The following is a 23364-nucleotide window of genomic DNA, read 5'->3' as shown; positions in this document are numbered from 1 at the left end:
AATTGACAAGTTTCTTTTCACTCATACATTCAAGAGTTAATAAAATCTCATCAATAAGCTAATGACCCAATAAAATGAAGTATTTGTAAAGTGCATCTCATGTCGCAAAAAATAAGCCCTTATATGTCCAAATTGCCAAAAAATAAAGATTGTATAGCCAATAAAAAGTGACAATGCACAGCTGAATGGCGCAGCTTCACTTCTATGCTTTGGCGTGTGCCCATACAGCAGGTTACCACCACATATGGGATATTGTTATACTCAGGAGGGATTGGGTATCAAATTTTGTGGAGTGTTTTGGTATTTTATCCACTGAGAATTTGTACATTTATTAATTAAGCCAAAAAAAATGTTACTTTCAAAATTGTATCCAATTTTGTTTTAACCCCTGTAAAACAATTAAAGGGTTAACAAACTTCATAAACGTTATTTTACGTACGTTGAGGGGTGTAGTTTCTATAATGGGGTGATGTATGGGGTTTTACTTTTATTTAGGCCTCTCAAAGTGACTTCAAACCTGAGCAGGTCCCTCAATAGCAGGATTTTGCATTTTTTATGAATATATTAAAAATCGCACCTAACGTTCAAAGCCCCATAACATCCTACAAAAATAAGAGTATGCATAAAATACCATGTCCACATAAAGTAAACATTCGGTGAATGTTAGTTATTAAGTTTTTTTGCGTTTATGACCAGGGCCGGATTAAGGTTGGTGGGGGCCCCTGGGCGCAAAATCTGGTGGAGGCCCCCACTGAGTGTAGCGTAAACATACGTCCTCCTGCTTCCTTTCCACTATCCAATGAGTGTGCGCGGGAGGAGCGGGGGTGTGGTCTGGTGGGGGCCCCTAGGGGGGGCAAGATGGTGGGGGCCCCGGGGCTCTAGCCCCGCGAGCCCCGCCTATAATCCGGCCCTGGTTATGACTATGTTTGGAAAAAGTAGAACATTTTAAAGTTCGAAAATCGAGAATTTTTCCAAATTTTCACCAAATATCTGATTTTCTCATAAATAAACATAAAACATGAACATAAAACATACCACCAAAATGTTTCATCTAACATGAAGTACAAAGTGTCACGAGAAAGCAATTTTAAAATCACTTGGATATGTTAAAGCGTTCCGAAGTTATAACCACTTATAATGACACAGGGCAGATTTGAAAAAATGGGCCGTGTCAGGAAGGTGAAAAGTGGCTTTGGCGTTAAGAGGTTAAAAAACAAGAACTATAAATTACATAAAAAGACTTTTTTCCACTTTTAACCCAAATAAAAAAAAAGGTTTAAACTTTTATTATGTTGTAACCAGTTCTATGTGTCCTGAGAAAAACACCACAAAAAATATTAAGGCATCACACAAAAAAAATAGCCCTTAAACAGTACGAAAATGTGCTGAAAATGCCCTGGTTACTAGAGCATTTTCAAGCCGTGTCACTAAGGTGTCAATACATTGCAATGGTTTAACATTCTAAACACTCGTCGTAACCTAGCAACACTTAGCTCATAGTATTTACTGAGAACCTTCTGCCTCTGCATTCAGTTGTCAGGATGGCCGAGCGGTCTAAGGCGCCAGACTCAAGATGGTATCTTCCCAAGAGCATTGGGTGTTCTGGTCTCCGAATGGAGGCGTGGGTTCAAATCCCACTTCTGACACATCTTTTTTTCTCATGCAGGTCTTGGTCCTTTTGCTTTAGTTTCCCTCACAGTGCACGGTATGGAACTCTAATTATTATTATAATACAATGTTATTTTACATAATATCCTAGGAAACTGTAATAAAATTCCTTATTTCGAAGAAATGAAAAAAAAAAAAAAAACATAGTTGCACCATTTTATTATAGGTTTTGTTTTTACGACTTCGCTGCGATCCAAATGACACATCTCCTTTGATCATTGGTTCAGGACAATAACGGAGATATCAAATTCATTAAACATAAATGTCATGCCTTAATACCTCTAAAAAAAATTGAGCCTTTGGGAGGAATAAAAAACGTTTTTATGGTGACATGAAATTTCCGTATGCCCCATAGAAGTCTTGCTCTATGGAGATGTTTTCGAAAAACCCCGTCAAAAACGTCACGATCAGCCAGGACTAGGGTTACCTTTGGGCACCATAAGTGCAAAGTCAACGATCACAGGCTATCAAAATTTATGGCTCATGAAAGAGAGCGCAGTTGGATTGCAAGATTCACTAAAACGTCAGAAAGTCAGAAAATCCTGCCACTTAGTCTCCACTGTGGACAAAGCTTTCCACTGCATGGTTGATACTGAGATGTGTATAACTGACAGCATTATGTATTGTCAGATCAGCTAGGGTGAACATGAGAGGTTCCATGGTGTAATGGTTAGCACTCTGGACTCTGAATCCAGCGATCCGAGTTCAAATCTCGGTGGGACCTGTGATTTTTTTTTTTAATCTATTTTTTTAAGTAGTATTTATTTTTGTCAGTATTTTTAATTACAAGTCAATATGACAAAGAATTCTTAAAATGAATTGAAAGTAGAGTTTGTGTGAGATGGAAATATAAACAATATATGTAAAGATATGGACAAGATGAAGCTGACACTTTTACAAAATCAGGGTGTCGTTTGGTTGTCATCTGTGTGTATTTGATAATTAATTGTCTTTCATTTCACTCCAATGTTTGATTTCACTATAGATCCGAGTTATCCTTGGGGATAGTTCACACTGTATTGTTTGTGTTATCTTATTGGAAAAGTAATACAGTTATAACTGGATGCAGTGATTTCTTTTACTGCTTACCTTTAAATTATTTTAATAACACTCTCTTAAAACTTCCTTTAATTATAAAAAAAAAAACAAAAAACAAAACGTAGCCTCCCCGTCGGGGAATCGAACCCCGGTCTCCCGCGTGACAGGCGGGGATACTTACCACTATACTAACGAGGATTGGCTGATGTCATTCATAGCTCATTTCTTCTAATGTGCTGAATCGCAATGAGCAAATTCAGAACACAAGCATGATGCAATAATCCTTTCTTGGTCTTTCCACTATGAAACGAGATGGTCAAAGGGCAGGACTGGTAATTTCACGCGAGGCTTCCTATCCTATAGGGAGCAGGCCTACACATAGTGCTTATGAGCTCTACTCGTAACGAACCAACCACAGTCACAAGCCAATCCTCGTTAGTATAGTGGTAAGTATCCCCGCCTGTCACGCGGGAGACCGGGGTTCGATTCCCCGACGGGGAGGCTACAATTTTTTTTTCCTACAGATAGTTTGCTGTCTGAGGAATGTTTTTGTTTGCCTAATAGGATGTTCTGAATGGATCTCAACGGATGGGAGCAGATTTAAAACCAATCATGCTTATCTCCAAAGGGGAACACAATTACAGGGTTAAAAGGATTATCTATATTTGGATAGCAGCCTAACATCAGCATTGACCTGCCCACTGAAGACAAAATAGACTGGCTAGCCAGGGCTGGAATAGCTAATAGAGGATTGTAAGAATGTTTATAATTATTCTCAATGGATGATTCTGAATTTTGATCACTGAAAAATCTATGTGTTACAGGTGGATAATCCATTTCACTATAAATAACTACAATAGGGCATAGAGCCTTAAACGCTCTTGGATGTGCCTGGCACTAGATACCGCCCTGTTCCATTCACTAAGATTTAGTGGAACCAGGTGCCATTCTTCTGTGCTCCTAACCTTTACCAATTTTGCAATCAAGATTTGCCAAATATGTTCTCCCCCTGCCTCAAATGCATAAATGTTCTTTACACGATTTCAGCCCCACTCTAGGGAAACTTAATCGCTGTACGGCTCATAGATTCCGACTTCTTAGTAAATCTGACACCGCTCTTGTGCGCCAGGTACTGGAGCAGATTTCAGCCACAACCTGTGCCCTCAAAAAAGTGCAAATGCCCGGTCATGCACCAGGAACTAACCTATAACTGAATTCTATGGGGGATGGCGAAGACCCAGAAATAAAAACGTGTTGCAGACTGCGGAGGAAAAAGCTCTTTGGAAATGCAAAGTTCAAGTATAAAGCTCAGAAACTGTGCATTACTCTTGGCCACACAGGACTGCAAATTCACTGAATGTTTGTGAGGGGAGGAAGACACGAGAATCCTGAAAAGAAGATTGTCCATTTGAAACACAAAGCTGCAAAATGAAAGAAAAACGTATTTGACCACAACCTTTAAAGGGAACCTGTCAGGTAAATTTGGGACACTAAAACAGATACAGGACAGGTGGTTTAGTTATGCAAATCACCCTGAATGATTTTTAAGAATTCAGAAAAAAAAAAAAAAAAGGTTCCCGTCTGGAACTTCAGGCCACGTAGGAGAGAGATCCGAGATGGCGCCCCCGACAGCACAGGCCGGAGGGAGGCCGCGGTGCCCACCAGCACAGACAGCAGGCTTCACCGAAGGGAAGCGTCTCCCAGGAGTCCGGGGAAGTGCCGGGAGACAGATGCCAGTCCGCGGGTCTGGTGAGTTCCTGGGGCCCGGGAGCTCTCAGGCACAGGTCCGTTTAGCCCGCCATCAGGCCAAGCCCCCCAACATCTTAACCAAAAGACTTCAAACAGGTTGATTTGGGACCCTAAACCACAGGTCTATAATGACCTATAGTAGGTTAAGGGTTCCAAATCAACCTGACAGGTCTTCTTTAACATCTGGTGTGTGATGCGTCCAACTTCACACGGTTGGAACTTCTGGCCGCAGCGCTCAGCAACTGTAAGTGAACTTGTCATGTCAGTCCTGCTTCGGTTGTCAGCATCTGGGCCAGACGTTGAAGCCAGTAGATGATGTGAGTTGGACCTTCTGTAAGGGACCAAAGAGTGGATATTGTGGTAACCCGGCCATATGGTGCGGGATGTTGTAGGATGTTACACTTCACTACATCTTTACCATGTCATTAAATGCCTGGAAAAACTCAGCACACGGTACTAATTGTTACCTTTATTACATTTTATAATCCTTTTTTAACAAGATAAGAGTCATACAGTATACTTCCTACAAAAATAAGCAATTTAAATATTCAGAATATTCTATAATAAATAATAAGAAGCAGGGAATAACTGTTATAAAAGGAGGTTGTGGGAAATCTGATTCTTTATTCCGTCCACTCACTTATGCCGGTATGTCTCTCTCTAGAAGCTCTAGAATAATATTTGTTTGCTGGAAGGAAACATTTGATACATGTATCTGACTTATCATTGTATTAGGACGTTCTTTAATTCGGTTTCTGAAGAATCAATGTTTTTTCTGATGCCTCGTAAAAAGAGATTTAAGAAGAACTACTATATAGTCCTTGTCAGACAGTCCTTTGGTTGATGGATAAAGTTCAGTAGAGACCTTCTCCTCAGCCGGCCACCAGGCCTTCACTGACCGGCATGTTGATGTGGGCTGTAAGCAGCGGAGTACTTTTCCCCTCTCTCAGAACAAAAACCTACAGATACAGAAATAGAGAATGATTAATGTGCAAATCAGACAAATCAGACAGGTATTATGATCAGTGGCCACATATGTCAATGTTCTGCAAACTACTGTTTCAGTCTAAGCTCCCATTCACACAACTGCCATTCCCCCAATGCGTCTCCACCATCTCTATCACTGCCTGCTGAACAACACAGCATAAGAGGACAGTGTAAGGACACTGTACATGCTGAACAACACTAGACTGGAGGATGAGGTAAGACCACGCCATACTTGAGGCTTGCACCTCACGAGAAATTCTGCACAGGGCCCTGCCGGAAACATCAAGGGGCCAAAGCTTGGAGCTGTGACGGAGCAGTGGCTGGGTTATTCCATGATCACTAGATGATTGTGTTTTCCACAGATCCGTGCATAAGCCCTAGGTCCAAGCCACAACACTCAGAGCAGGTCCTATCCTGTACACATTTGCATCTAAGGGAAGGCAAAACACAACAGACAAAGATCCTGAAGCAAGCAATAACAAATGCATCAGGACAGGGCGTCCCTGCTGCCTATCCACAGGATAGAGCCTAACTTGCTGATCAGTGGGGGTCTCAGTGATTAGACACCCACAGATGAAAAAGGAGGGGTTTGATAGGGTCCCAGTTACCTCCGTCAGACCCCTTGTCGCTCTGGGAGAGTAATGAAGTAGATGGCCTCGCATGCCCGTTCTGATCCATACATCTCAATGGAACTGAAGGAAATTGCCGTCAGTGCCGTCAGTGCCCCACTGATCAGTAAGCTAGGCCCATTTAGAGCATCTGGAATTTAAATGTGTCTAAAGATAAATGTGTCTTACTGATGATAAACAAATGTCAGCGGACTTCAATACACATTTCAAATAGTTGCAAAATTGCAATGCGGCAAAAAAAAAAGTCTCAAAAAAAGACAGAAAAAAAGGAAGAAAAATAAAGATAAATGACCCCTTGGAGTAGTTTTCGTCCATTGTTGTACAGAAAGCAGAGGGGGTAATTATACCAGAATGATCCATTAGCCCAGCACATAACATGGAGTGCCAGTTCTATCAAGACCTCTGACAGAAAACCACTGAAGGTAATGCTTTCCTAGCATGGAGGCCCCACAACAGTGCCTCACCCTGCATTATCCTGCTATTACATGCTCAGAGTGAATGACAAGGTCTTGAAGTTAACCAGACACAAGCAACACCTACCTTGATGATATCAGAGATCCCTTTGTCAGTGCAGCAATCCACAAATGTTTCAATAGGATAGTTCAAGCCAGGAACCAGCAAAGGAACCTATGAAAAATAAAGAAAATGTAAATGATCCATCATCATATATAATAAAATGTACATCACTAGGGCTCCCAGCGTGAAGAAATCTCCTCAGCCTTTACAACTGTATCTACTGCTGGACATGGTTCATCAGCTGCTGGAGAGGCTGCTCCTCAGCCATCTGTGTGAGATCCGTAATCCAAAATATGTTCCAGAATATTAGTAATTTACTTCCTAAATGATGAAGCTGAAAATCTTGCCGACTGCAAATTATGCCATTTTTCACATGCTTCTAAATTCCCCCAAAGATTTCCTCAAATATACAGCGGCACTTTGAAGATTAAAGTTTGGTGTCCTCCGCAACAACTAAAGCCTGTACCGTCTATGACACCCTACTATAGCCATGAGTTGTAAGTGAATGGGTATATTATCTAGGGTAACTGAAGACTTCACACAAGATATGTACAACACATTCAGAGAGTGGGGCAGATTTATGATAACTTTCCTAAGGTTACAGTGAGAAGTTAGTTACACTAGACAGTCTTATTCTGCACATGATTAATACAAGTGTCTAATGCTGGATGATAAATCTGAAGTACCGTATATATACTTGAGTATGAGCTGAGTTTTTGTGCTGAAAAACCCTAACTCGGCTTATACTGAAGTATATTATAAAAAAAATTCTGTACTCTGACGCCCCCCACCCACACTGGTCCTCTTCTGTTTCTGAATTTCCGGCTTCGTCTTCGGGTCCCTGCGCCACACACACACCATGACATCAGCCCCAGAAGACCCGAGGAGGACCCGTGGGGGTGTCGGAAAGATGAACAGAGTTGTTTTTTTAATAGGCTGGGCATACTCGGCGCAAGGGGGACATATACTGGGGGACATGGGCTGCAGGAGGCTGGCTATATATTGGGGGACAGGGGGCTGGATAGCTATATACTGGGTGGAGGCTGTGACCAATGCATTTCCCACCCTAAGCTTATACTCGAGTCAATAGGTTTTTCCATTTTTTTTGTGTTAGAACTAGGGACCTCGGCTTATACTCGAATATACGATAGTTTAAGACTGTCTCTTTATAAATGTGGTGCAGACAGTATTTTATTGCAAATGATAACAGAATTCTACCGTAGACAGATTAATAAATCTCCCTCAGTGTGATCAGTAGTGTCATCTACAGGTAGTGAGCAGAAGGCATCAGGTCATGCAGAATAGAAATTTTAGTAGAAAGTGTAGAACATATACAGCTTATCCAAGTCAGATATGACCAAGTACATTCTAGCACAGGCAATCTGGAATTTATATAATCCATCTCATGATTACAATGCTAAGTATTGCTCATCAAAGGGGTTGTCCCACAAATTACAATTATGCCTTATGCACAGACAGAATTTGTGGGAGAAGCTTTTGAAGTTGGGCAGCATCAATCATAATTGCCTTGGTTGAATAATGGCCGCATAATGGAGCCTTCTGTTAGCCGATGAAACAAAGGCCGTGTGAATGAGCCCTTAGAGGTACCTTAAAGAATGCTGGTCTTAGTCGGTAAAGTTGTTCATCATATAGGAAACTAATAAGCAGCTGCATAGATGGTCGGTTCACTGAGGTGTTCTGTAAATTCAGTATTAGCTTGAACCGGGGACCGATTCCCTGTACCTGAGGAGATGGAACCGTTATGGTAACATTAGTAATATTATCACAAAAATGTGAGATCTGGTTGTACGATTCAGTGTCATACACATGTTATACACTCTATAACTAGTATTTCCTCATTATTGATGCTAAATGAAGCTGCATATGCTGAAAAACCCTCCCTATGATTTTGCAGAGAAATGGATTTACTGGGATGTACAATATTGGTCCATGGGTGGACACAGGATAAAATAAAAATTTCAATTACTCTATTAAACTGGTTTATTTTGGGTGTTTGTGAAGTGTATTGCTGTGTTCGGGCATTAGGGCATGGGGTGTAGGGTGACTTATAAATTGTTGTCTCCTTTTAGGAAATGATCTCAGGACATTATGGATTCACAGTAAACAATTTGGTGCAATCCTTCCGCTAACATGGTTATTCGCACTTTTATGTGTTGCATCAAGTATCATATACTCACGGCAGCATTTAGAGTAAGGGGTTCCTGCATTGTTGAAGATACTGGAGCGAGGCTGGCATCTAGGGCCTTCACATAAGCTCGGGCAGCACTAAGACGAAGACGGTACAGATCCATTTGGAAAACACGGTGCATCGCTGAGGAGAAAAGATAAAGGTTTAAAAATGATTCCTTTAATGGAAAACTACTTTGGTTCCCTTTCACATAAATGTTGCATCTTTTTGAGAAAATTCTGAACATACCCTATCCTTTATATATTGTATTATATATTGTATATAGGGTATGGTTCATCTTACCCACAGCATTCTCTCTCTCACGAAGGGTCTGGTCTACATAAAGTTTGGTTTTCTTGGGTACATTCAGCTTAATACTCTGTCCAGTTGGGGGACCAGGAGCTGTATCCTTATCTTCAAAGTGAGCCGTCCGCTTCAGTATCTTAATAATAAGACCTCCACCTGTGAGGAGAAGAATAGGAAGGGTGCGGAGATGATTCACTTTACCAAGCAGAAGAACTGTACTGGACCAGGGGACAGAACCTACCTTGTGTGGTCATAATAAGAGTGTCATCCTCTCTTCCATATCTCCCAAAGCAAAGACTGGTCACTATGTCCTAAGAGTAAATTAATATAATAATAATATAGTAAAATATAATGGGGCAGATTTATCAAGCAGTCTGAAAGTCAGAATATTTCCAATTGCCCATGGCAACCAATCACAGCTCCCCTTTAAAATATTCATGAGCACTGGTGAAATGAAAGCTGAGCTGTGATTGGTTGCCATGGGCAACTGGAAATATTCTGACTTTCAGACTGCTTGATAAATCTGCTCCAATGTATCATCACCTTAAAGGGAACCTACCACCACGAATCTACCTACAAAGGTAGATCGGGTGGTAGGTGGATGTAAGGGACGTGAGGAGAGCTCTTTTTAGAGCTAATCCTCACGTCCCCGCTAACTTTTGGGAAACTTTATTGACCGAATATGTAAATTTAGTTATGCGGCTACTGGGGCGTGGAGTAGCCGGCACGAGGCTACACAGCGCGGCTACTCCACGCCCCGGTAGCCACATTATTCCTCCTACCCTGTTGTGTGCGGCGCGCAGCTCCTCGTAGCTGCGCGCCCTCGTCTGACAAGCCGGCTACTGCGCATGCGCAGTAGCTCCGGCCTCGGAGCTGGGACTGCTCAGCCGGCGTTCTGCGCATGCACAGAACGCCATCATATCGGACGAGGGCTCCTCGTAGCTGCGCGCCGGACACAACAGGGTAGGAGGAGTAATGTGGCTACAGAGGCGTGGAGTAGCCGCGCTGTGTAGCCTCGTGCCGGCTACTCCACGCCCCAGTAGCCGCATAACTAAATTTACATATTAGGTTAATAAAGTTTCCCAAAAGTTAGCGGGGACGTGAGGATTAGCTCTAAAAAGAGCTCTCCTCACGTCCCTTACATCCACCTACCACCCGATCTACCTTTATAGGTAGATTCGTGGTGGTAGGTTCTCTTTAAACAATCTGAGAAATGGACTAGACTGACGAATATAACCCCAACTATAAAGTGGGAAGCTAAATAAATGTAATAGAAAGGGGTGGTCCAAACGAACCTTAACAGTATTCTAAGTAACTAGGGGTGCCCTAACTAGCACTAACGGTAGGTTTTTGCCCTTAAAATTGTTAAAGCAGAAGGTGGACCTCACTAACACTAATGGTAAGATGTGGTCTTAAATAACTTTGGACCTTAATGACCTTAACATTATCTGGTTTCTAGATATACAAGAGAAAAGTGTAATATAGATAAAGTAACTCACTGGGGTGGATATGACGCTCAGCAGGTTCTTATCTCTGTACAGATGCACCTCCAGATTCTTTAATCCCACCAGAACAGCCTGGATGCTACGTGACTTCTGCTCCAATAAAGCCATAGTCATAATAGGGGCAGGAAGAGTTACTGTCCACAGACGCTTTCCCTGTTACAAGTGACATATTTCAAAGATTATTGTGTGTCTAGCAGAATGTAAAAGCCATAAAACTAAAGACATTGCATAAAGAAAGAAGCATAAAACATGCATCAAAGGTTAAGAGGATGCCTGCAAGGAAGGTCTTTAAATGGGGGGGGGGGGGAGCTTGTATATAATAACTTTATTATTGGATTGGGGTACAGTATAATAAAGAATGTATATAAATTCATTATGGGGTGCAATGTATACAGATTCATTAAAGGGGTGCAATATAATAATTACTGAGAGGGCCCTGTATATAATTTTTCCTGGTCGTCCTACGGCAGCACTGAATGGGTTAAGTCTCACATCCTCCTATTGGACAGAAGATAACAATTAATTAGCAATAGAGATTGGCAGGCTGACTCCCTATAAAATACCCCTGAGCCAATGAACACACGTGTTTTTTTCTTCTGTGGAAGTAGATAACAAGAAGTTTGGTTGAGCGTTGGCTCCCTGTCCCACGGTTTGGGTGCTCCATTCCCTTGGGACCGCTGCCCGATGGCAGCTTGCTGCATAACCCGAGTGTGTTACAGCAGAGGTCCCCAACCTTTTTTGCACCAGGGACCGGCTTTAAGCTAGACCAGTTTTCCATGGCCCGGTGGGGGTGGGGGCGGGGCTTTGTTCATATGGGGTGGGGTTATGGAGGGGTGGAGCTTATAATATAAGATATCAGGGAGTGTCCGGACCAGATCCATCATATTGGTTTGGTGTAAAAATAAAGCAATGCAAAATGCATACAGCGTATCGCCATGTAGTATAAAATGCATACAGCATATCGCCATGTAGTATAAAATGCATACAGTGTATCACCATGTAGTATAAAATGCATACAGCGTATCGCCATGTAGTATAAAATGCATACAGCATACCGCCATGTAGTATAAAATGCATACAGCGTATCGCCATGTAGTATAAAATGCATACAGCATATCGCCATGTAGTATAAAATGCACACAGCGTATCGCCATGTAGTATAAAATGCATACAGCATATCGCCATGTAGTATAAAATGCATACAGCGTATCGCCATGTAGTATAAAATGCATACAGCATACCGCCATGTAGTATAAAAGGCATACAGCGTATCGCCATGTAGTATAAAATGCATACAGCGTATCACCATGTAGTATAAAATGCATACAGTGTATCGCCATGTAGTATAAAATGCATACAGCATATCGCCATGTAGTATAAAATGCATACAGCGTATCGCCATGTAATATAAAATGCATACAGCGTATTGCCATGTAGTACAAAATAGAAGCTCTGATAAATATCACAAATACAACATATACATACAGCATATATACACACATATACAAACAGTATATACAGCATATGCACACACTGCACATACATACATACATACATACACACACACACACACACACACATACATACATACATACACAACATATACAGAATATACATAAACACTCATACAGCATATGCACTTATATATACACACACACACACACATATACATACACGAACACATAAATATATACATGCACAGATAAAGTTACATTACCTTTTTCTATGGTCCTGACAGGTATGCGGGGAGTGGAGGAGCCGGGCACCCGGTGCTGTCCAGTGGGCTGCCGCAGCATGGTGCCGGCCAACTGGCATACAGGCAGGAGCTCGGTGCCAGGTGGTCGGAAGATCGGTGCATGCCGGGCAGGGGGTGGAGGGCGTGCAAACGGGAGGTCGGTTCCGGGCGGCCGGCGGGAACTCGGCGCTTTCCGGCCGGCAGAAGGGGCAGGCGGCAGCTCAGTGTCGGCTGGGGCAGGGGGCCTCTTGCTGTCTGGAGTGCGGGCCGGAGCGCGCGTGGGAGTAGGATGCGGGCCGGCTGGCGGGAGCACGGTGCCGCCCCCTCGTACAGCAGGAGGCGCTCGCCCCTGCGCGGACCGGCTGATAGACCCCAACGGCCCGGTCCTGGTCCGCGGACCGGCGGTTGGGGACCTCTGTGTTACAGGGTCACTGCACAGCACAGGACGTCTGGCTTGCTGTATGCTGATATCAGCTGTTATCACCTCAGGCAAGTATCCCTGTGTTCCCCGCTGTATTCTGTTTCCCCTGCCTTACCACGCCGGCCAGGGGTGGAGTTGGGCTTGCCGGGTGTCATGGCGCTTGTTGTGTTGCCTCGGCGTCACACAGGGCGGTCTGCGCGTGCGCGGGGGTGCGACAGAAATTCTATCGCGCCACTTTTTGGCACACGCACGATCTGTCGCTCGGGCACCGCGGCCATTGCGCATGCGCGGGTAGGAGGTCCGGTCTCGCGAGACTTCCTATTTAAACAGATATGGCGCGGTACGTGGGTAGCGCTCGCCAGGCAGCAGAGCCTACCCACGGGAATCGTAAGTGCTCACCTCCGGTGCCCTGCTGGTTCTGCTTTATGACAGTGTGATAGTGTTCCTAATGTTGTGTGTCTTCCAGATGCCCTCAGGAAGAAAAAGTGCCAGAAAGAGCAGGCATAGATGCTGTACTACCTGTCACCAGCCCTTACCAGAGGATTGGGAACCAGACTTGTGTGCAGGATGCACTCCACACCAGGAGGAGATGAGCTTACAGGCAGATTCCACCAGGTTTTTTTCTTGGCTTAAAACTACTATCGCTCAGGCGGTAGCTGAAACCTCTCTCTCCCAATGTACAAATAGGAAAAGATCATATCCTGTACCATCAGACTCCCCAGGGCCCTCTAGTCATGAGGAGTATAGGTCTGAGGGTGAGGTCAGCTCAGAGGACGAGGCAGAAGCCTCTCCAGATGATTTCTATCTGTTTAATAAAGAAGGTGTTTCCAGGCTTATAAAAGCCGTGAAAGAAGCAGTGGAGTCAGATAAAGACACTGAAGATCTCTCTAAGAGAGAAGCTCTTTATTATTTCCCTAGGAAGAAAGTCAAATATTTGCCCAGCCATCCAGATTTGAAGAATCTGATGGAGGCTGCTTGGAAAAAACCTGATAGAAACCCCAACCCTGGGGTTAGATTTAAGTCTGTGTACAGATTGGATCCTGCTTTATCCGCTGAATGGGAGTCTCTCCCTAAAGTGAATATGTCTCTGGCTAAGTTAGCGCTTAATTCCATCTTTCCAGCTGAGGAGGCGACCCTCCTGAAAGATCCTATTGATGGACTCGTTCATAAGGCGGGGTTATACCCATTCTGCAAATATATGTAAAACCTCTCTGGCTTCTGTTCCGGTGGCGAGGGCATTGAGGATCTGGCTAAACCAGCTTACCCATGATGTCAGAGATGGCATATCAAGGAAGGATATTGTAGAGGATATTTATCTTCTCAAATCAGCGGCAGAGTTTCTTTGCGACTCTCATGTGGATACAATCAAGCTGACATCATAACACAATAAAGCTCTGGCCGGGAGATGTCCCCGCTAAAACCCACTTTTGTAATCTTCCATTTCAGCCGTCGAGTCTGTTTGGTCCACAGCTGGAAGAGATCCTGAAGGTCATTAATGATGACAAGGGCACTTCTTTCCCCAAGCCTAAGAAAAGAACAGCTTTTAAGTCCTTTCGTTCTAGGCAAAGATCTCCACAAGTCAGAAGACAGTTTAGAAGAGATGACAAAAGGGGTTTCAGGAATCGGTTTGTCCAGAATAAAAAGCCTCATTCGGAGCCCTCCAAGAGGTCTGAATTATGACGCCAGGCCTGTCAAAGTCGGAGCAAGGCTTTCCCAGTTTTCCCACATATGGGTCAAAACTTCTTCAGACGCATGGGTCAATTCTCTTGTGAGAAGAGGTTATTCTCTGGAGCTAACCAGCTTTCCTCCAGACAGGTTCTTCATCAACCAATCTGGCGATCTGATTGTTCCTCGTCTTCTTCAGGAATTCAAACAAAAGGGTGCTTTGGAGCCTGTCCCCTATCCCCAGAGAGGTTCAGGCGTGTATTCCTGAGTATTTCCTGTCCCAAAGCAAGGAGGATCTTGGAGGCTGGTGATAGATCTTACTTACCTCAACCAGTTTATTCTGAAGAAGAGATTCAGGATGGAATCAATCAGGACAACCATACCCTTAATCTCCAGGAACTGCTTCATGACGACAGTGGATCTGAAAGATGCATATCTGCATATTCCAGTACTTCAGAGTCACAGGAAGTTTCTCCGGGTCGCTATACTACAGGACAAAACAGTACTGCATTACCAGTTCACGTGTCTATCCTTCGGTCTGAGTTCAGCGCCCAGAGTTTTTACAAAGGTCGCAGTGGTGTTATCGGCAGCCCTCAGGTTACAAGGCATCAGGTGATACCCTATCTAGACAACTCTAGAGGTTCATGGGTTTGTGGTCAACAAAAAGAAGTCGTCTCTGGTTCCTGCAACCTCTCAGAAATTTCTAGGGTTTATAGTAAACTCTTCCAACATGACGCTCTCTTTGTCATCAGCCAGAATTACCGCTCTGAAGAAAGCGATCAAGCATCTGATTCTGCACCCCAGGACAACAATCAGGAAAGCCATGGCAGTCCTAGGACGAATAACCTCGGCTATAGAAGCAGTCCCGTGGGCAAAAACCCATATGAGGGGTCTCCAAGCGTCCATTCTCTCCCAGTGGTCAAGGAGTCTGCGGTCCTTGGACAAACCAATGACGATCTCAGTCCAAGCTATCAAGGACTTAATCTGGTGGTTCCGAAACCCACTATTAGGCAGATCCATCCAATTCCTTCAGCCAGTGGTCCTTTACGTTAGACGCATCCAATTGGGGCTGGGGCGCCCTTCTGGAAGGCCAGTGGGTTCAAAAGAGGTGGACACGGTCCGAGTCCAAATTGCCTTCGAACCTCAAAGAAATGAGAGCTGTACGTCTGGCACTTCTTCACTTCTCCAGTCTCCTACTCGGGCAAGAAGTTTTGGTCCGATCAGACAACCTGGCAGTTGTCTTCTATATCAACAAGCAGGGAGGCACAAAGAGCCGGTCCCTTGCCAGAGAGTGTTCCCTCCTGATGACCTGGGCCGAGCAGACGCTTCACAACATCTCAGCGATTCATATCAGGGGAGTATTGAATGTGGAGGCAGATTGGCTGAGCCGCAATCCAGTCAGACCTTCGGAGTGGTCTCTGAACAAACAAGTGTTCCAACAAATTGTCCGGAAAATGGGTCTTCCTCAGATAGACCTGATGGCGTCGAGGTCAAACTCTCAGCTTCCCCAGTTTTGCTCCCTGTACAAGCAGGAGAACCCAGTAGTGGTGGATGCACTCTCATTCGACTGGACAGACCAATTTCTTTACATATTCCCACCGTTCCCTCTCATTCCGAGAGTGTTACAGAAGATCAGGAGAGAGAAAACCACAGTTATAGCCGTGATTCCGTTTTGGCCGAGAAGGGCCTGGTTCCCTCTTCTCCTGTCATTGTCAAAAGGGGAATTCTGGTTTCTCCCTCCCCGGAAGGACTTGCTACTCCAGAACGGGTTCCTTCACCCCAACCCAGCACCTCTCCATCTGGTGGCCTGGAAGCTGAAAGGGGGAATCTAAGAAGGTCGGGGTTTTCGGATGAAGTTATTGACACATTGGCGGCCTCTAGGAAGCCGAAGACATTAAAAGTCTACCAACGTGTCTGGGGAATCTATAAGCAATGGTGCTTATCAAGAAGAGCTTCTTCTACTCACGTTCCTTCCCTCCTTCAATTTCTGCAGGATGGCTTAAAGAAAGGCCTGAAGTTCAATACAATGAAAGTCCATTTTACCGCCATTAATTCTTCCTTAGGCGGAATCTTCTCTGAGAACCTGTTGGTCAGGAGATTCTTCAGGTCTGAAGAAGTTAAAGCCTACAGTTATGTCACCTCTACCGTCTTGGGATCTTTCCATTGTTTTAAAGCATTTATGTCAAGAACCATTCAAACCAATCTTAGATATCCCTCTGCATCTTCTCTCCTGGAAGACTGTTTTCCTGGTGGCCATTTGTTCTGCAAGGAGGATTAGTGAAATCCAAGCCTTCTCCTGTAAGGAACCGTATCTGAGAGTCATGGAAGACTGCATAATTCTTCGTACAATGCCGGGTTTTCTGCCGAAAATACCTTCTCAATCAGCTTTAAATCAAGAGATCTTCCTTCCTGTCCTGGGTACAGATGCCCCGGAAGAAGAGCAAGGGAAGCTTCAAGCCCTGGATGTGAAAAGATCAGTTCTCGCTTATCTCCAGAGGGCAGAAGTTTTTAGGGAATCTGAAGCCCTGTTCTTACAGTTCAGAGGTCCTATTAAGGGAAAACGGGTAGTAAGTCTACCCTAGCCAGATGGATTAAAGATACAATTTCCAGGTGTTATGATCTAGAAGGCCTTCCATCTCCTCTTAATTTGAAAGCACATTCAACGAGGTCAATGGCTGCATCCTGGGCGGAAATATCCCATATATCATTGGACCAGATATGCAAGGCGGCAGTATGGTCGGGTCCTTCAACCTTCATCAGGCAATGTAGGCTCAATGTGGGCCCCGGGGTTGGCTCGGCCTTTGGCAAGAGTGTAATTTGTTCGGCTGCCTCGAAGTAACCCGCTCCTTATGTTCTACTGCTTTTCAAGTCCCATTCAGTGCTGCCGTAGGACGACCAGGAATATCGAAATTTGCTCACCGAAATTTTGGTTTCCTGTAGTCCGTAGGCAGCACAAAGATCCCCCCCAATAAAAAGTACTTATTGCTGCATAAAAAAACACGTGTGTTCATTGGCTCAGGGGTATTTTATAGGGAGTCAGCCTGCCAATCTCTATTGCTAATTAATTGTTATCTTCTGTCCAATAGGAGGATGTGAGACTTAACCCATTCAGTGCTGCCTACGGACTACAGGAAACCAAAATTTCGGTGAGCAAATTTCGATAATAATGGTGGGCACAGACACATTATAGGGCATCCCATGTATACATTCATTATAAGGGCACCCTCTATAGATTATTTAAAGGCGGCACTGCATATAGATTCATGAGGGGTCATGAATATGAATTAAAGGAAATCTACCACATGGCTGGAGTATTGTACACCAAGCACACTTACACGCTGGGGTGTGCCCCCCAAAACAGAATCCGTTCTTCCTTTATCTTCTAATGGCTTAATTTTGGACAGAATCGGCTTTTTAAAATTCACTACTTCACAGAAGCCCCTTCTGGCTCCATCATCTGCTAATTATGATGTGAACGGCTCTGTGGCTTTGGCGGGATGTAATGCTGTACAGTGATGCACAGAATTAGCAGAAGAAGGAGCTAGAAGAGGCTTCTGTGAAGGAAACAGGAGCCCCTGAAGCTCATTTGCATAAATTTTTAAGACAATTTTCTCCAAAACTATACCATTAAAGGATAAAGTAAGAACAAATCCTATATTAGGGGGACACACCAGCGTGTAATCATGCTTGGTGTACAACTCCCTCCCTCTGGTAGATTTCCTTTAAAGGAAACCTACCACTTGTAGTGGCAGGTTTCTGATGGAAATACCGGGCACCAGCTCAGGGTGAGCTGGTGCCGGAGCTTATTTTTGTTAGTGTTTTAAACCGCGGTATCGCGGTTTAAAACACTTTTTAAACTTTATAGCCAGCGCAGGGAGGTACGCGCGCGGCGCTTACCATGCGCGCGGCTACATAGGAAGTGAAGGAGAGTGAAATAAGCTCCGGCACCAGCTCACCCTGAGCTGGTGCCCGGTATTTCCATCAGAAACCTGCCACTACAAGTGGTAGGTTTCCTTTAAGTATGTGGGTACCACATACAGATCCATCAAGGGGTGAGGCCTTGTTTTTAGTTTGTTTTCTCTTTTAGGTAGCTGGAGAGAGTAATGTCCGTAGGCGAGTAATACATTCGTTTATTGGAATCTAGGGTTGTGCTCAAAATGAAAATTCCATAGTTTCTGGAGGTTGTACCTTTTGAGAGTATCCAAGCAGCATTTCCTGGGAGGTCCCAATTATGATATTCTTTTGGACACGGACCATTCCTACCACCTGAGTACTCAGCTCAATGCAATATTTAGGTCGCTTAGAATCTCTGGAAAAATGAACATCACTGGTAGATTAGATATGAAATCATTAACATGTGAGATACTGTGTTTTATTAACAAGTTTTGTATTACTCCAAAACTGCTATTATATAACTAATGGACACCACAAGCCGGTACAACAACTGGCTTCAGGAGAGGGATGGACTATATACTAGTAATCTTCTGGCTGTTTTATCACTCTAAGATCTATGTTAGTGGTTCCCAATCAGAATACTGGGAAATGTTTGACAGTGTGAAAATAGCATTTTTTATATTTAATCAATAGCAGATATTTACATTATTATTTATTATAGTGCTCACCCTTCCATTGATAGGATAATATTGTGTTCTCCATGTAACCCCAGACACAGTACAATACATTGATACAGATAAAATAAGCATTACCTGCGGAGAATGTATACGTTACCATTGCGGCATGCAACAGTAATGCGGTATTCAATATCGTACTGCCCGTTTACATCCAGGAGAGCGGGGACACTGGGAAGACCAACCTATCGGTATAAAACATATTATGCACATAATCAACCAGGAATACCAGCGGCGTAACTAGGAGAGGCAGGGCCCATAGTGAACTTCTGAATTCAACATAAAATATACAGTTCTGTCTTACATACATATTCAACTTAAGAACCTATCTTGTACGTCACCCGGGGACTGTCAGTATATAAAAATTAGATACACATCAAATACATACATGTATGTTGACCCCTTTTCAATAAAGCACTTCCCAATTAACATTAAATGATGTATACAGGTGGTCTCCTACTTAAGGACAACTGACTTACAGACGACCCCCTAGTTACAAATGGACCTCTGGATGATGTTAATTTACTGTTCTTTAGTCCCAGGCTACAAAATCCAGCTGTAACCATTATTAAAGTTGTCTGCAATTAAGCCTTATTGTTAATCCTGGTTCTTATGACAATCCAACATTTTTGAAATCCAATTGTCACAAAGACTAACAAAATTTTGGCTGGGGTTACAATTATAAACTATACAGTTTACAACTTACATACAAATTCAACTTAAGAACAAACCTACAGAACCCATCTTGTACGTAACCCGGAGACTGCCTGTACATCGTTATACAGGCAGTCCCCAGGTTCCGTACAAGATAGGGTCCGGAGGTTTGTCTTAAGTTGAATTTGTATGTAAGTCGAAACTGTATATTTTATCATTGTAGATCCAGACAAAAAAAAATTTTGGCCCCAGTGACAATTGGAGTTTAAACATTTTTTGCTGTAATGGCACCAAGGATTATCAATAAAGCTTCATTACAGACACCTTACAGCTGATCATTGCAATCTGGGACTATAGTAAAGCATTCAGAAAGCTTCACCAGAGGTCAGAGGGGTCTGTCTGTAACTATGGGTTGTCTGTAAAGTCGGGTGTCCTTAACCCCTTACCGACATGTGACGTAATAGTACCTCACATGCGGGGTCCCGGTGCATGGAGAAGGCTCGCGGGTCGAGTCCTCTCCATAGCTGGTAAGTCTTTGCTGCATATTGCAGCAAAGGCTTACCGGTAACACCCGCGATTGGTGCCGGCACGGATCGCGGGCGTTTTCCTGCTGCTTTGCCGACGACTTCAAAAAGATGGCGGAGCAAATAAATAGTAAAAATCATAAACACATTAGGTATTGCCGCGTCCGAAAAAACACGATCTATCAAAATATGATAAAGTTTTTTCACTGCGTTTAACCTTGTAACGGAAAATCGCGCCCAAAGTCGAAAATGGCCCTTTTTTGCCATTTTAAAAAAAATAAAAAGTTCTATGAAAAGTGATCAAAAGGTCATACAGTCCTAAAAATGATTACATTGTAAACATCATCAAAATCCGCAAAATACGGCACCACCCAAAGCTCCATACACCAAAGTATAAAAAAGTTATTAGCGCCAGAAGATTGCAAAATCCCCCAAAAAAATTTTGTACAGGAGGTTTTAATTTTTTTAAATGTATGAAAACCTATATAAATTTGTTATCCCCGTAATCGACCCAAAGAATAAAGTAGACCTGTCATTTGGGGCGTACAGTGAAAGCCGTAAAATCCAAGCTCACAAGAATACGGCACAAATGCGTTTTTTTACCAATTTCACAGCATTTGGAATTTTTTTCCCGCTTCCCAGTACGCGGCATGGAATATTAAATGCCACCATTTTGAAGTGTAATTTGTTACACAGAAAATAAGCCATCACACAGCTATGTACATGGAAAAATAAAAAAGTTACAGATTTTTGAATGTGGGGAGTGAAAAATGAAAACGCAAAAACGAAAAAGGGCCGTGGCGGGAAGGGGTTAAGTAGGGGACTGCCTGTATATTGTTCTCCACTTCTGCACAGGTGATTTTGTAATCTTTACTAACTATTGTTATAATATAAAAATATAAAAATAGTTTATTTGATTTTCAAAATATTGTTTAAAAAAATACACACACATATAGTATATACACATTATTTACACACATATATAATATACATACACACATCACACTTAGACAGCATATGCACAGACAAATACAGTATATACACACCATATACACATATGCTGCATATACACAACATACATGCACTTACATTTATACACTCATACACACATTTATATACTTCTTATCCTAGTCAAAGTAGCTGCTGACCACACGGGGGAAGTAGACAGCAGGAAGTAGAGCCAATTGTTCATAGTCCTGCCATTCTGCTTTCCCCTAACCCCATTTGTTATCTGAGCTGCCGGCTCAGATAACTGTGGAAGATGTGAACTGATATACCGTACATATCAAGCTGTACAATGTGCAGCATAATATGTTTATATGGTTTAGTGTGGCAGGTTTGGGTGACCAGGCCCCATGACACTACGGGTCCCGTTTCAGCTACTATGGCCGTCACCGATGTAGTTATGCCCCCTATTCAAGAGGGTCTGGCAGTGCTGGTTTCTCCTGAACGTTGGATTAAAGGATGTAGACACTTTATAACAACATTTTTTTTTTCTAAAATGTGTGTGTTATATTACAAAAGACAGTATGCATTCTAATGTATAAAAAAAAATCTTAAAAGGAAATCTATCATCAAAATCCATCATGATAAACCAGGGACACTTATTAATAGCGCTGTAATTGTGGTAATCTTCTTATATTTCTTATCCATTGTCTCCTTCCTTCCAAAACCAACTTTTTTAAATTAATGGTAATGAGCCAGAAAGGCCGCTGGGGAACATTAGGAGCGCCTCTCCTTGCTTTAGATCCACATACTGTTACACTGTGCAGGAGCACTTACTCTGCTGCTGTCAGATTACATAAGGCAAGAAAGAGTGGGGAAGGGTGAGACAGTGTAACAGCCTGTGAAGCCAGAGCACAGAGGAAGGAGAAGAAGTTCATTTTAGAAGGAAGAAGGCCACAGATAATAAATATAAAAAGATTACCACAGTCACGGTGCCTGGATCTCAGAGTAGGGGGATTACCATGCCTGACTTTGAAAATAAAAGTTCAGATGCTCAACCTGCTCTCAAGGCGCATAGCTGTGTATGGAAAGAAGGTCAAACATGCACAACAATGTGGCATCTGTGTACAGTCCTTCAGGGGACTTGAGAGCCCAGTTCTAAGTGTCTTTAGTGGGGAAAATAGAAAAATAAAAGACAACAATAAAAAAATTATTATGTAAGAGGCTCACCCGGGTCAAAATAGTAAAGGCTTCTGGATCCAATATAATTATTTCTCCACTTTCTGTGCCTATAACCAGACAGCAAACAGCATCTTCATCTGCCATATTCTTCTTTAGAGTTCCCATACATGTGATTACAGTCTAAAATATAGACACATTTATTTTTGGGATGTATTTTGTCATGGAAACCACTGACAATGCAAAGTATCCCTGTCTACTTGACATCTGGCCTTCAAAAATTACAATAAATATATATTTAAAAAAAAAAAAAAAAAAAATTACAGGTCCCACCGAGATTTGAACTCGGATCGCTGGATTCAGAGTCCAGAGTGCTAACCATTACACCATGGAACCTCCCATATTGCTTTGCCGACAGCAGTGCTTTCTCTGACCTCTCTGCAGAGATCATCTTCTGGTCTCACACTGGAGGGAAATTCAAAAATATACCAAAAAAAGACTTCTTCTTAAATAGTCATAGTTCCTAGAAACATGTTTTAAGTTTTCAATTAAAGATAATAATCTCAGCTTTCATAGATGAAAACTTTAGCTACAGATAAAGTTCAAGACTATTTCCCCAACTGCCTGTATATCTGATTCTTTAGATCACAGAACCCAATCCTGATGCGATTTGAAAGATAAGATTTTTTTCCAATGTGTCACCAAAAGCATGTTTCTACTTACTATATAACCAAATATAGGGGCGTCTGCAGCTACACTTACCCTGTGCCTCCAAAGATGACTGCTCTCAGGAAAAATATGACTCATTTCCACATGCAGAAGACTTTTATAGGTTAAAAGGCGAGGTTTTACACAATGGGATTCTAGAAAGTACACGTTACACTGCCTGAGGGGGCTGCTATTTTTGTGGAGTAAAATCTGTGGGGAGAGACACTTTTTTTTAATAAGCAATATAAAAAAATATAAGAATGTTTGTTTTTAGCCACAGTTTTATTATTTATAGGGAAAAATAGCTCTTTTGGTGTAA

The 23364-nt window shown here is 42.8% G+C and overlaps 1 protein-coding gene and 3 non-coding genes across 4 annotated transcripts in view; 2 read left to right on the top strand and 2 right to left on the bottom strand.

Annotated features, from left to right (window-relative positions):
- The first annotated feature begins 1535 nt into the window (after nucleotides 1-1535).
- On the top strand, nucleotides 1536-1646 carry TRNAL-CAA (transfer RNA leucine (anticodon CAA)). Its single transcript has 2 exons — nucleotides 1536-1573; nucleotides 1601-1646. It is a non-coding gene; the product is annotated as a tRNA-Leu (tRNA).
- A 674-nt stretch (nucleotides 1647-2320) lies between these two features.
- On the top strand, nucleotides 2321-2392 carry TRNAQ-CUG (transfer RNA glutamine (anticodon CUG)). The gene has a single exon. It is a non-coding gene; the product is annotated as a tRNA-Gln (tRNA).
- A 2512-nt stretch (nucleotides 2393-4904) lies between these two features.
- The window catches only part of BBS1 (Bardet-Biedl syndrome 1), a 29023-nt gene continuing 10563 nt past the window's right edge, over nucleotides 4905-23364 (bottom strand). The window contains exons 8-17 of the mRNA XM_072117938.1: nucleotides 22389-22520; nucleotides 19114-19220; nucleotides 18596-18716; nucleotides 10581-10739; nucleotides 9323-9392; nucleotides 9079-9237; nucleotides 8786-8919; nucleotides 8196-8330; nucleotides 6612-6698; nucleotides 4905-5414 (exon numbers count right to left, since the gene is read on the bottom strand). Coding sequence (XP_071974039.1) covers nucleotides 5328-5414; nucleotides 6612-6698; nucleotides 8196-8330; nucleotides 8786-8919; nucleotides 9079-9237; nucleotides 9323-9392; nucleotides 10581-10739; nucleotides 18596-18716; nucleotides 19114-19220; nucleotides 22389-22520 — 1191 coding nt within the window. The 3' untranslated portion in view covers nucleotides 4905-5327. The remainder of the gene's footprint in view (nucleotides 5415-6611; nucleotides 6699-8195; nucleotides 8331-8785; nucleotides 8920-9078; nucleotides 9238-9322; nucleotides 9393-10580; nucleotides 10740-18595; nucleotides 18717-19113; nucleotides 19221-22388; nucleotides 22521-23364) is intronic.
- Nucleotides 22662-22733, bottom strand: TRNAQ-CUG (transfer RNA glutamine (anticodon CUG)). Its single transcript has one exon. It is a non-coding gene; the product is annotated as a tRNA-Gln (tRNA).

Source organism: Engystomops pustulosus, chromosome 7 (genome assembly GCF_040894005.1).
Source record: "Engystomops pustulosus chromosome 7, aEngPut4.maternal, whole genome shotgun sequence".
NCBI lineage: Eukaryota > Metazoa > Chordata > Amphibia > Anura > Leptodactylidae > Engystomops > Engystomops pustulosus.
This window is presented reverse-complemented; position numbering and strand designations above follow the sequence as displayed.